We start from the raw sequence: 14,661 nt of genomic DNA on the forward strand, positions 1-14,661 counted from the left end.
GTCGCAAAGAGAAAGGCAATATTAAAAAAAAAATGCATGGAGAGAGTTTTCTAGAAGGCACATCAGAAATTCTGAAATCAGCTGGAAGAAGGTTAGTGTATAAAATTTGTTGAAACCAAAACTGAGCATTTTAGCCTGTCACGCACGTGCGCTTGGGACACAGGCTAAGGGCTTAACAGAGGGAAATAAATGAGCAGGTTTTTTCGAAGTGCGCTAACCTTTCCTATCCTTCTTTTACAGATCCCCCGAAGGAAATCAACATTGAGTACTTTCGGCTTCCCTTGCATAACCAAGCCTCCTACCAAGGTTACTTCCAGCCTCAATTATTGGACCCCACCTTTTTCTCCCTGGCTATTATAAAAGCCCAAATCTTCTTGTGTTTAGTTGTCCCAGTTTTGGACACAAAACCAGACGTTGCTCTGGAGCTATTTATTGAAAGTTTTATGTATTTTGCTTTGTACATTGTACAATATAGGTGGCGGTTCCCCAAATCTTTTTCTGCCTTCTTTGTGTATGCTGACAGACCATTCAGCTAAACCATCACCACTGTGAAGCATGGTGGGAGCAGCACCATGCTGTGGGAGTGTTTCTTTCTGTGCAGCAGGCTCTGGAAGGCTTGTGAGAGTATAAGGTAAAATGATTGCAGTGAAATATGGTAAAATTCTGAAGGAAAAGCTGATGTAGTCCACAGGAACCCTGCACCTTAGGAGAAGATTTGATTTTCAGCAAGACGATGACACGAAGCATAAAGCCAAAGCTACAAAGGAACAACTTATAAACAACAATGTTAATGTCCTGGAGTGGCCAGATGAGGGTGCAGATCTTAATCTAATTAAGAATTTGTGGCAAGATTTGAAAATTGTGGTTCACTGATGATCATCATGCAACTTAACAGAGCTTGAATAGTTTTACAAAGAAGGAAGAAAAATCGTAGTATCCAGATATAGAGACCTATGGGTGTCATGGCTACCAAAGGTGCATCTATGACATACTGACTTGAAGAGGGTGAATACTTGTGATCAGTTAGGCAGGCAGTGTAACACTGAGGTTTAAGGCTTTGGACTATGGACTTTAAACCCTGAGATGGTGGGTTTAGATCCCGATACGGACACTGATGTGTGACCATGAGCACCTTCCTGTGCTCAAACTGGAAAATCAAAAGAAATGTAATCAACTGTATCTCAAATGTTGTAAGTCACCTGTGATAAAGGCATTTTGTGTATTATATTTGTAATTAATTTAGACCACTACTCAGGAATCTATTTTGACTTTGACATTAAAGTCTTTTTCTGTTGTTCAATGTGCCAGCTGATAGAGACCTGACTGCACAGAGGCAAGCTGTCATGGCTACCAAAGATACTATCTACTAAATAATAACTTGAAGGGGGTGAATACTTAGGCAGTCAATTATTTTGTATTTTTAACTAATTTACACCACTTTGGAGAAATCTGTTTTCACTTTGACATTAAAGAGCCTTTTTCTGCTGATCACTGTCAAAAATGTCAATTAAATCCACTGTGACTCAAACTTGTATAATAAAGTCCGAAAACTTCCAAGGGACTGCATAATTTTATAGGCACTGCATATTTGAAGTTATTATGTCTTACTTATAACATATAACTTAGTGCTTAAAGATTGCAACCTATAAATGGTTTTGTGAAATTAAAACTATACTGCAAATAAAATTTTTGTTTCAGTTTCATACTGGTGGACAGGGAAATATATTGGATGTTCAGTTAATTGTGTCTATTTCTTTTTTTTACTCTCTTCAATTAGTGTAAACTGGAAAAATTTCAGTGAAAATGCCATATTTCCATCCATCCATCCATTATCTAACCCGCTGAATCCTAACTACAGGGTCACGGGGGTCTGCTGGAGCCAATCCCAGCCAACACAGGGCACAAGGCAGGAACCAATCCTGGGCAGGGTGCCAACCCACCACAGGACACACACATACACACCCACACACCAAGCCCAATTTAGAATCGCCATTCCACCTAACCTGCATGTGTTTGGACTGTGGGAGGAAACCGGAGCGCCCGGAGGAAACCCACGCAGACACGGGGAGAACATGTAAACTCCACGCAGGGAGGACCCGGGAAGCGAACCCAGGTCCCCAGGTCTCCCAACTGCAAGGCAGCAGCGCTACCCACTGTGCCACCGTGCCGCCCGCCATATTTCCTCTTCTCCTAAAAAGTCTTCAGCTCCTTCCCCAGTTTTTACATTACTGACAGATAGATAGATAGATAGATAGATAGATAGATAGATAGATAGATAGATAGATAGATAGATAGATAGATAGATAAGGAACTAAAAGATAGATAGATAGATAGATAGATAGATAGATAGATAGATAGATAGATAGATAGATAACGTGAAAGGCACTATATGATAGATAGATAGATAGATAGATAGATAGATAGATAGATAGATAGATAGATAGATAGATAGATAGATAGATAGATAGATAGATAGATAGATAAGTCTCACTCTTGCCAGTTGGCCATACTATACATGACACTCAGATACTCAGACCAACTCACCAGGCATTCAGTTTTGATTGATACCTATTTGAAACGTAATCTACTTTTATTTTTCAGTAATGAGATCAATTGTTTTTTTAAATATGGCCCTTTTAAAAGTTAAACATATTTATCAGGAATGATTAAAGTGTATTTTATTTACACTTACATTCTCTGCGAGTTGCTTGTGCATGAGCACCCTGTAAGCATACAGTAATGAATAAATGTCAAATTTTGCAGACTCTTCAAAGTAATGATCAGTTTGTGAAATGACAAAAAAAAATCATAATTGTAAGGTAAGCTTATTTGCAATGTAACAATACCATTAAATGAGAAATTGTTTTAAGTTTGCAAGAATTTATGGTCATGATTTTTACTATGTAAATTATGCAATAAAAATGAAACTAATTACATCTGGTGTTACAGCTGATATCTGAAAAACGAAGAGAATAAATTATTTTCTCATCACTGTAAGATAGTTCTTTTACATTACTGAAAATTGGTAATTAATGATCAATTAAGATGTACTTTTCATTCTCCAGATGGATTAAAACTAAAGAATAAAATCAGTCCCCTTATTGTACTATTAAAATTAAAGGTGGCAAGCCCTGTGAAACTTTTCTTGGCTTCAACAAAGCTTCTACCGTAGATGCCATTATTCATTCTGAGAAGCAAAAGTGTTTGTGAAAGCAGTCATCGATCATTGAGAAAATTATAAAGAATACATTGTGCACTGTACATATGAAGAAATTGTTCACCAACTTTCTATATTCATTTTAACAAACTGTATCCATTGTAAAACTGGAACACTTGATCGACTTAAATGCTAATTAAAGAAGACTGAAAGAGCCATGTTTGCTCATTTTAAATGGCAAATTAAGCCACTAAACAAAAAGATAAAAATTCAAATTGGGAAAAAAATTAATTCTTTCAAGTATTGCATGTTTTTTCCATAAAAGTTAAAACTTTTTTTTTTTTATGGTAACTGGGCAGCACTGCTGGCACATGCCTTCAGAGTCCAGGAGTCCTGCACTCTCTCCTCATGTCTGAGTGGGTTTTTCTCCAGGAACTCCAGTTTACTCCTAAATCTTAAACATGTACAAGCTAACTTAATTGACAACTCCACATCGGCCCTGCTTGTGTAGATCTGTGTGTTCTGTGATGGACTAATGCCCTGTCCATGTCTGGTTACTGACTTGTTTCTGATGCTCTTGGCATAGACTCCTACTCCACAACTATGATATTTACAGTGGATGAATTGAATGATAGGTTGTAACCTATTACTTTCTGCTTTATCACCTATATACACAATATCTATGTAAATTATAATTTAATTACTAACATGCAATTATATATTAAGGAAAGTATGGAATTTCTTGTAATTAGGTTTAGTAGTAATGTCGTATATCATTAACCTTTCAGCTAGAGAGTCATGGGCAGGCAGAGCCGGAATCCTCAGCATTCAGTTCAATAAACAGACCATCATAAAAAAAGCACTCATTCACACACAGTAATACAGTCAACCTGAAAATATGCTTTTGGGTTATGAGTTCATAAAGTACAAATGCAACATCCTAAACATCCAATTGAGTAAAACCCAAAGTCCAGTCTTTTGGTATACTCGGAGTGTGTCCTTTGGATTTGAAGAAACACAGCTACTTCCCCGGTATTGGTTCATATTTTGTTAATTTTCGGGTGAAAACAATACTAAATTATTTGTTTACATTTTTGTATAACTTCACACTTAAATGATTTTATAAGATATACAAAAGTGAGTAGCCACAAACTTCAAAAGGAACTAGATGTGTACAACTGTGCCATCTACTGAGCAAGTCTGATGCTGTTTCTTTGTTTTGATATTAAGGTAAATATCATAATTAACTTACAGTATCTATAGGTATAAAACGCTAAGGTCTGTCCATCTGTCATGTGATTACTTCCGAACTACTGGGGTTAGAACCTTGATCTTGTTCCAAACTGAAAGCTTATGACCTGATACGTTCTGGAAATTCAACAAATTTGAGGTAGTGGCAACATCAATGAAGTGCCCAGTGGTTGTGTTTTTCATATGGCTGTGTGACTGAGAAAATGACATGGAAGAAAGAAAAACAAGAGTTCACCATATGCTGAATGTCAAGTAGGTTGTAGAAGCTGATTATGTGATAAAGAACACCATAATAGGAAGAAAAAGAAGAGCAGCACCATCTGCTGAGCTTCAAGCACATCACAGAATGTATTATAGTGATGAAGACTGTGAAAAAATATGCAGAAAAGGTAAATGGTAACACACACAGATAAACAAGAACTAATCCTGAATATACCCCGATATGTTTTGTAAGTTCCAAAAAAATATAAGTTGCAGCAACCTGGTGGCCACTGTACTTGTGGGTGGAAAAATATATTTTAAAAAAAGCACGGTCTACACAAACCCTTCTATTGATAATTTCACAGGAGATGGTACATATGTGTCCAGAATTCATAATCAAGTGAAAGTATTTGATTTATTGATCATCACACATTACAAATAACGCCATAATAGGAAGAAGGAAAAAGAAGGGCAGTGACATCTGCTGAGTATCAAGCACATTACAGAAGGCGATTGACATAGAGCAACTGAGCAACACGCAAACATGAAGGCTACTATGCATGCAAGACAAAATCCAGGATACAGAATGCTAGAATGAGAACTAAAGAGAAATGCATGCTGATGAATGTGCGCTACTTAGGAAAGTTACATCACCAATGTCACCACTGTGAAGCTCTGTTTATTCACGGTGAAAACAAAAGAACCTGTTACCAAAATGGAAAAGTTTTCCTTGCTCCATATGAACCACTACTGTAACAAACTACTGGAGCTCAAACCTTGATTTTGATCTTAATTGAAAGCATATGACCTTCATTTAGTTAATATCACACTTGGCAAACTGGTCTGTGATTGTGTGTTTTCTATAGCAAAGTGATTAAGAAAGTGATATGACAGAAGGAAAAAGAAGAGCAACAAGTAAATCACAGAAGCTAGTTGCGTGATGAAGGAAACCATAATAATAATAAGAAGAAAAAGAATAAGAGCAGCACCATCTGCTGAGTGTTAAGCATATCACCGATGGTGAACCACCTTTATTTTAGGAGCATAGGTTTACATGCTTCACTAGTATACTTATAATTGTTAAATACAACAAAATAAAAAACAAAGACTTGTTAAAAGTAGTATTTTCAGATTTTATATGTCTCATAAACTTTAAAAAAGTCTGTTTTGGTGTTTTGTATAGAGTTTCTTTAGTAAGATAACTTTGAAACAGCATGGGTACCACCAAAAATAATTTAATTTCAGCTACTGGCAAAATATCTAAAGTATGTGGGAAATAGAAAAAAACATTTTATAGCTCTGAAAGTCATAAAAATAGCTATACATCATATGCCTTATTAAAATTTGAAATGTCATTAGTGGAAACACATGTTCAGGTCATGGCTCACTTAGAAAAGATTTATAATTAGAGAAAAAAATAAAGCAGAAGAAAAGACAGGTCAGTGAGAAGATTCTATAAAAAGACTAAGAATGGAAGACACTCAAATAACTCGAGGACAACACGTTTATTAGTACAAGACTGAATAATTATACTGATGTCTTCATTTGTTTCCATTTAAACCTAAATGATTAGATCATACAAGGAGACCAATTAAGGGTATGCTGATTGTTGGCCATAGAAACTCCAACTTAACTATCATCATTCATTCCAAATCGAGAACCCCAAAATCTGTAAAAACAAGTAAGCCCGTGATTCTCTAGAGAATCGTAAATCCAAGAATGGCAATCAGTTTCTGTTCCGTCCGATATTTGGATGGATGACATATCATGGAGGCGGCATGGTGGTGCAGTGGGTAGCGCTGCTGGCTCACAGTTAGGAGACCTGGGTTCACTTCCCGGGTCCTCCCTGCGTGGAGTTTGCATGTTCTCCCCATGTCTGCGTGGGTTTCCTCCGGGCGCTCCGGTTTCCTCCCACAGTCCAAAGACATGCCGGTTAGGTGGATTGGCGATCCTGAAATAGGCCCTAGTGTGTGCTGGGTGTGTTTGTGTGTGTCCTGCGGTGGGCTGGCACCCCGCCCAGGATTGGTTCCTGCCTTGTGCCCTGTGTTGGCTGGGATTGGTTCCAGCAGACCCTGTGTTCGGATTCAGCGGGTTGGAAAATGGATGGATGGACATATCATGGAGGGTGGGTGTGTCTGGGGAAATGTCATTTAATTAAATAAGCATATCTGTACTAAAGCGGTTTCGTTTTGTGGAGACGTGATTCCGTTGCCTCTGCTGACAACAACTGCTGGCAGAGTGGAGCTCAGCAAGTTCAGTTTACAGGTTGTGGTGTTCGTGTGCCAGCCACTGAGTCTGGGCGTCCGGGCTGCTGTACAACCTGGCGTGCATGCTTTACCTCAGGTTTAGTTGACAGGCCGTAGGCATGGTAAAGTTTCCATTTAATTCAATAATCCTATTTGAATTAAAGCGGTTTCTTTGTGTGGGCGCCTTCGTTCATTAAGTCTAGTTTACAGGTGGTGTTGTTTGGGAGCTTACAGGTTGTATTGTTTGGGCGCCACCTACTGACTCTGGAAATCCGCCGCGTTTTGGGAAGCCGCTGCGTTTGACTCCACAGGTTGTGTTGTTTGGGCTCCATCTACTGACTCTGGGAAGCCGCCGCGTTTTGGGAAGCCGCTATGTTTGACTCTGGGGCGGGCGCCACGGCGCAGTACGTTGTGTTATTTTGGGCGACACCTACTGACTCTGGGAATCCGCCGCGTTTTGGGAAGCTGCTGTGTTTGACTCTACAGGTTGTGTTGTTTGGGCGCTCACAGGTTGTGTTGTTTGGGCGCCATCTACTGACTCTGGGAAGCTGCCGCGTTTTGGGAAGCCGCTGCTGCGTTTGACTCTGGGGCGGGCGCCACGCCGCAGTACACATGCGCCTCGGTGCATCCACCGTGCATAAATTAACTGTGGTTTAGTAATATAGATAATATTAAGTTCTATTGTGGGTCTCACTCTGGACTTTTAGTTTTCTGTATATGTTGTTTGCTTGCTTGTTGTTACTCTTTCAGTTTTCTTTGAATTTTTATTAGGTGTTTTACCTTTGTTGTTCTTTAGTTAATTTAAGAGACTTTTTCCTCTGTTCTGTTAATTGTGATTTTGTCTTTTTGATAGAGAAGTTGGTGAGACTCCTAAATGGATTGCAATTCTAAGAACCTGTAATCAGCCACATAGAAGAACCTGGGGATTATTTAAGGGACCTGTTGCCACGGCCCAGATAGGGTGGCATTCGCTTTAAGATTTTGAAAATGAATGCGCTTTACATGTCCATTGTGTTTTGTTTTATGTTTTTTACTTTCTGGATTACTGATTTAAAGTCTGTTTTTGATTTTAACTCATTGTGAGAAACTCTTGCACTTACTCTTTCTGTGACTCTCAGTCACAATTCTGATGTCAATGCTGCAAATAGGCCAGCATTTTACTGCATTTGGTATCCCTTGGTCGATACGCTGTCAATTGTTGTGGCTGATTTCTTTACTGAGTTTTTCATTTTTTTTAATACATGCAAGAAAAACCTGGGAAATGGCATGTCAAGGATCATACCGTCAAGTGAGCGTGGCATGAGTGACATCATAGGTACTGAGGACTGTTAAAATTCCTGTTTGTGTTTAATTTCTTGAAGGCTTTCCTGAAGATATAACAGTAATTTATACATGTTTTCTGGTGTTTTCTGACCTAGAGATTCATTTTTGGGTGTCATTTTTTTATTCTGATTCTTTATTTGGAAGTTTACATTTATTCCCATGTCTTTTTTGAGGCCATTTTACTTTAAGGCACCACTATATTGAGGTTAGTGCCTTTTCTGCTGTCATGGGAATTCTTCCCACAAGGCATCAGGGGGTTTGTGACGGTGACAGAATAAAGGTTACCACGCACATCCTTGCATTATCTAAGATTAGATTCTTTATTTGAAAACTACAAGCTTTTTCTTGTAATTGATGCTTGCTCTGAACTTAGACTTTGACTTTTGGGTTGGCGTTGCTGATGTTGTCATTTATCTCTTTGATTTTGGTTTTGACCATTTGCTTTGTTTTCTGTTCTCATCTTTTCTCCTGGTCACTTCTCGTAAAATTTTCCTGACCTATTGCTGAAATCAGTAAATGGTCTGCGGTTACAATCTGTTGAATTCAATTCAGTTACATGATGCTTCTGCATTTAGACCACGAGCTACTGTAGTTTATATGCTAATTTTCTGGCTGAAATTGGGAACTTAACCTTTTTTAAAAGTAACATTATATAGAATATGTTCATAATTTTAGTTAGTTAATAATGAATTTAACACTTCAAGCTAAAAGGGTAACTGCTTTAACAAGTAACTGTCTGCTTGAAATGCATTAGGATATTATTCAGTAGTGAAGAGCTCTTCTTTGGCAAAAATATATAAATCAAGTATAGAGGAGAGGAAACAATGCTTCAAAAGATTGATGCAGCTCTGAAATGTCAAAGAAAATACTCGCGAATTCTATAAAACTGTTGAAAATTACCAAGCATAATGGAAGACTTTGAAAAAAAAACCCACGACGTTTTCCAGTTGTCAGTGTGCCAGGGCAGACTTACAGTTTACCACTAACCCATATTAAAGGCTTTTTGGCTTTGCACCCATTGCTGTCATCATAAACTGTGACTCCGCTAAACCTGAAATGGAACACTGTCAAATGTTACTTTAATTAACTAATTACTGTATATTATTAAAAGAAAAATTATACCAACCCTATCACTGCAGTTATACAATTGTGTGAAAAACGTTTTGCTAGCAAAAAGAAAAAAATATGAACGTGGTACTTACTTCTCCATTGCAAAAGCAATAAATTATGGCAACAAAAAATCCCTAAATAAAGAAAAAAAAGAGACCAAAATCAGCACAGTTACAGTACTTAAAAGATATAACCAGTTATTGACAGTTATTATATGACAGATTAGAAGTCTTTTTCCTGAAGTCCTACCTGGAATGAGTTGAACAGCATCTCATAGTGCATCTGAATCTGCCACAGAATCCCTGAAACCTCAGTGTATGGCATTGCCATAAAAACAATGTAATGGACTCCAAACAGAGGCATGAGGACCAGTGTGGACTTTAGCAGCTTCCTGTTAAGGAGACACACAATATTGATTTTAATTTGTTTTTAATGTCTTGATGTCAACTTCAACATTAAAATAATCCTAAAGAATCAGCTGTTCTGCAGTACACTTTGAAACTGTCTTTCAATTGTAATTATACTGTTTTCATCCATCCATTATCCAACTCGCTATATTCTAACTACAGGGTCTGCTGGAGCCAATCCCAGCCAACACATGGTGCAAGGCAGGAAACAAACCCCAGGCAGGGCACGCACACACACACATCAAGCACACACACACACATCAAGCACAATGTAGAATCGCCAATGCACCTACCTGCATGTCTTTGGACTGTGGCAGGAAACCGGAGTACCCGGAGGAAACCCACGCAGACACGGGGAGCACATGCAAACTCCATGCAGGGAGGACCTGGGAAGCGAACCCGGGTCTCCTAACTGCGAGGCAGCAGCGCTACCCACTGTGCCACCGTGCCACCCAATTATACTGTTTTGCCATTCTTAATTCATATTGTGTCAGTTTTCAAGTCTATGAGCTCTTACTGTACATTCCAAGCACACTTTAATATCACCCATACAATTCCATTCAATTTGTTTTTTGTATATTAATTGAGTTAAGGCTCCGAATGCTTGCACAAATTTACAAGTAGAGTAAATCGCATCAACAATACATTTCTAAAGCTTACACAAACTCTAAAACACACAGACAAACAAATCACTTATCAATTTGATCAAATTAAATAAATCACGACAGTATAAAGTAAACTTTGCTGTTTTTTTTTTAATGCAGATATCTTTGCCTTTCGTCCTCACTATCCTGATGTTTTTAACCACTGAAAAATGGATATTTTTCAAAAAGCTCCCTAAAGCCATATACTTCTGAAAACTGAAAACACCGGCTCACCTACGCAGTGTGGATGTTTTGAAATGCAGAGGTTTGAAAATGTTGATTCTAATCACACTCTGATTGGTTTGTGCTTATTCCCTGGCCCTTCTCTGATTGGATCCTGCTTATCACAATGTCTTGTTCCCTGATTGGTCACCCTTTATGGAAGAAAACCATATTTCAAATCTGTGGACACAAAGGAATTGCTTTCCATGATGCTTATTGTGTTGCTTGTCTGTATGCATCTAAATTGTGTTTGGTACAGCTGTAATGATTGCATAAATCAGGGGTGGCAAACTCCAGTCCTGGAGGGCCTCAGTTGCTGCAGGTTTTCATTCTAACCCTTTTCCTAATCAGTGACCAGTTTTCACTGCTAATTAACTTCTTTTTCCCTTCATTTAAATAGCCCTGTTTTTAAGGATTCAGTGCTCTGAATTAATTATTTTTTCATTAAATGACAGCCAAACAGAAATCAAATGTGAAACAAGTCAACAGTTGACCAGCTAAACTAGGGCTTCAATCTCCAACTAATTTCACTCCAACCAGTTTCTTAATGAGAAGCCAATTCTTGCTGTTAATTAAACTCATTATTTAATTCTATGGCTTGTTGCTGCTCTCATTCTGCTACAGCAGACAGCGCTATATAAATGTAATGAATTATTATTATTATTTCCATAACTGTTGATTTTATGTTTTTTTCTAAGAACATTGTCAAAATGTTTTGGGGACCTGAGAGATCAACCTTACTGAGACCTTCACCTTTCTTTATTTTCAGATATTATGTAATGGGCACAGGTGAGCTGGTCATGTGGTGGCTTGTTTTGTGTCTCATTATTGTTTGGCAGCTAATTAAAGAAAAAGAAACAACTAAAGGGCTTGAATAAAGTTAATTAAAATTAAGGCAAAATAAGTTAATTATCGCAAAAACTAACGAAGAAGATGGTTAGAATGAAAACCTGCAGCCACTGCAGCACTCCAGGACTAGAGTTTGCCACCCCTGGCATAAATAAAAGGCAAATAATTTACTGGTTTCTACAGTTTTGCAATAAACCCCATGGCTGGTGACATCACCATCCCTTCATGGATTTTTTTTTCTGCTGATACTTTTCTAACTAATACGAAAATGCTAGTATGGATGGTGTTAGTTTTTGTTCAAAAATGCCATTTGTAAATGAAAGTGAGGTAGTGTGGACATAGCCTAAGCTATGGCCAGTTGACATCAGGATAAGCAATAAAGCAAACCATTCCTGTTAATAAATTAATTAATTGTTTTAAAAGGTTATATTTTGGCACAGTATTTTGGGTTAACATGCTGGCCTGGCCATTGTCTGCATGGAGTTTGCACCATTTCCTTATGTTCTCTTAGAACTTCTTTGGGTATTTTGGTTTCCTCTCTCATTTCAAAGATGGATGGGTTAGGTTGATGGAAAGTGTGAATTTGCACAGTATTTGTGAGTGTGACTTATGACAGAATGGCATTCCTTTTAGCGTTGACTCCTGGGTCATGCTCTGATTCCCTGACACGTTTTATTTTACTTAAAGATTTTAGAAAATAAATGAATAAATACTTATTTCTAAACTTGCTTTATTTTTTACTTCCTGTCATACATTTGGCAGTATTTGTTAAGAAGATCTCCTGGCCACATACTGTACACATGCTGAAGTGGTGGACTACTTAAGGCAGTTTGATGTGTTGTGGTGTGTCACACATGTGTGCTTGGGAGAAGGTTGGTAGGCTCAAATAATGTTATTCAGGTGGTTGGCACTGTCATCTGACCCTCACTCCTTTTTTCCCTCTGCAGACCACCAGAAGACCTATCCATACAGTGACATCACCAACAACCCTCCCTCTGATGACATCACTTCCATCCTTTCCTGATGACATCTTCAGAACCCTCCTACCGAAGATATCTCTTCCACTTCCGGCCACCCTGGACCATCCCTTTCCTGTCTCCACTATATACCGTATATACTCGCATATAAGTCGGGTCTTGAAACCCGAAAACTCGATCATAAAATCAGACCCCAACTTTATACACCCGTTCAAAAATATGACCCTTAATTTTTTTTTTTGCCTCCTCCAATCTCACATCAGTTTCTCAGACACATCGAATTTTGTTGCAGCAGTGCAGTTACCAATTTCTTTTGCCACTTCAACGACTTTTAACTTAACCCCTTCACCGCCCTCTGCCGGATATATCCGGCACCGCTGTTTTAATGCTAACGCCATACTGCCGGAATTATCCGGCACATTTGCCTGTGGTTATATGAATGCCTGGCAAGTAGTATAACTGACGGTTTGGCGTGGGTATTATTACTACGTTGTATTTCGACAAGTCTGTGGTTGTTTTGGCCGGTCATGTGACGTGATTCGCATGTAACAGCTGTGAATATGGCGAAACGTAAACTGACTTCAAGTGAGGCTTTGCAGGCGATTTTGGACAGTTCTGATCATGATTGTAGCAGTTCTGAAGAAGATTTTAGTGACAGTGATGAGCAGCAACGTGCGCTGCATGATATTGTGAATGAAGACGCATCGGATGACGGCGCTGAGTGGGTGTATCCCCAGCATCTCAGCTGGGCTGCTGCCCGTGGTGAACTACCTTTTCTGCATTCGTTTGAGGGAACGTGTGGCTTTATTGTTGATGTAAACAATTACACTGCTGAGCAGTTTTATGAGCTGTTTGTGTCACCTGATTTGATTAGACATTTTGTTCATCAGACAAATCTGTATGCAGCACAGTTTATTGAGAAAAATCCCAATTTACCTCCACATTCCCGTGTTCGTGCTTGGTTTGACACTGATGAAAACGAAATGAAAAAATTCATTGGGATTTTGATGTTGATGGGAATAATCAGAAAACCAGATATTGAGATGTACTGGTCTACAGATCCTATGTATGCAACACCTATTTTTGCAGCTGTCATGACACGTAACCGATTCTCTTTGCTGCTGAAATTCTTTCATTTGAATGACAACAGAAACGAGCCAGATAAGAAAGATCCAAACCGCGACCACTTGTTCAAGCTACGTCCTTTGATTGATCATTTATTTGAAGCATTTCAGTTGCCCTACATGCCAGGACCGTCAGTTGCAGTTGATGAAAGTTTATTGTCGTGGAAGGGCCGCTTACAGTTTCGACAGTATCTACCATTGAAAAGGGCACGGTTTGGTATTTAGATGTTTTGCTTAGCTGAGAATTCAGGTTACATTTATAGATTTCGTGTATACACTGGCAACTTGCACAACATTTAGTGGTCAATACTGCTTGAATAAATGTAAAAAATGTAAAAAAAATGTAAAAAAGTAAAAAAACAAAAATTGTTCAGATTTCGCCTGGCTTGGGGAATATTTAGGGAGTTGGCGGTTAAAGGGTTAAAACCAACTTCATATTTTCTTCTGATCGAACTCTCCATCATGGATAAGGGATGCTCTTACAATAAAGGTGTATGAAGGTGTGAGATACAAAAGACCCAAAACAGTGCAAACATTGCTTCGGAATAGTTCGGGTATGACTGTGTGGTCACGTAGGCACAATACATAGAAAAAAAAGGCAGTGTGCTCAGAGGTTACTCCCTCAGGTGGACGTCAGCATATCATAATCTCTTGGACCAATAGCGGGAGTTTTCCACATTCGACTTATACGACTGACATTGTAAAATACGGTATTGTGAAATTATATGGTAAAATCAAGCCCTGACTTATCTGTGGGAGAAGTTAAACACGAGTATATACGGTAAATGCCTCTACTTTTCCATCTGTATCCAGTTCTGTTTTGAACTCGGTTGTAACCAAATGTTGTTTTTTTTTTTTGCTGCATTTTTCAGTATACGGGTTGACCATCCCCAAACCTTTCTGAGTCTCCTGCTCTCCTTATTTACAGGTGGTAAGCTGTGAATTCCAAAGTGTTCATCACCTAATGTCATAAAGCTGACGTCTGTTATTATTAAATTCTCACCTATGTGCATACTTTGAAATAGAGAATTCACAGGCTCCACAAATTGAAAAACAAAGCAACTTTTAAAATGCTCATAGTACAAATCTAAAGACTTGGGGGCTATATTTGGGTGTGCCATCCATTAAGAAAAAATACATTATTTTTTTT

The 14,661-nt window shown here is 38.4% G+C and overlaps 1 protein-coding gene across 1 annotated transcript in view; it reads right to left on the minus strand.

Moving 5' to 3' along the window:
- The window catches only part of pth1r (parathyroid hormone 1 receptor), a 462,399-nt gene that overhangs the window by 8,219 nt on the left and 439,519 nt on the right, over positions 1-14,661 (minus strand). The window contains exons 11-12 of the mRNA XM_028804180.2: positions 9,538-9,679; positions 9,381-9,422 (exon numbers count right to left, since the gene is read on the minus strand). Coding sequence (XP_028660013.1) covers positions 9,381-9,422; positions 9,538-9,679 — 184 coding nt within the window. The remainder of the gene's footprint in view (positions 1-9,380; positions 9,423-9,537; positions 9,680-14,661) is intronic.

This window comes from Erpetoichthys calabaricus, chromosome 6 (assembly GCF_900747795.2).
Source record: "Erpetoichthys calabaricus chromosome 6, fErpCal1.3, whole genome shotgun sequence".
NCBI classification, from domain to species: domain Eukaryota; kingdom Metazoa; phylum Chordata; class Cladistia; order Polypteriformes; family Polypteridae; genus Erpetoichthys; species Erpetoichthys calabaricus.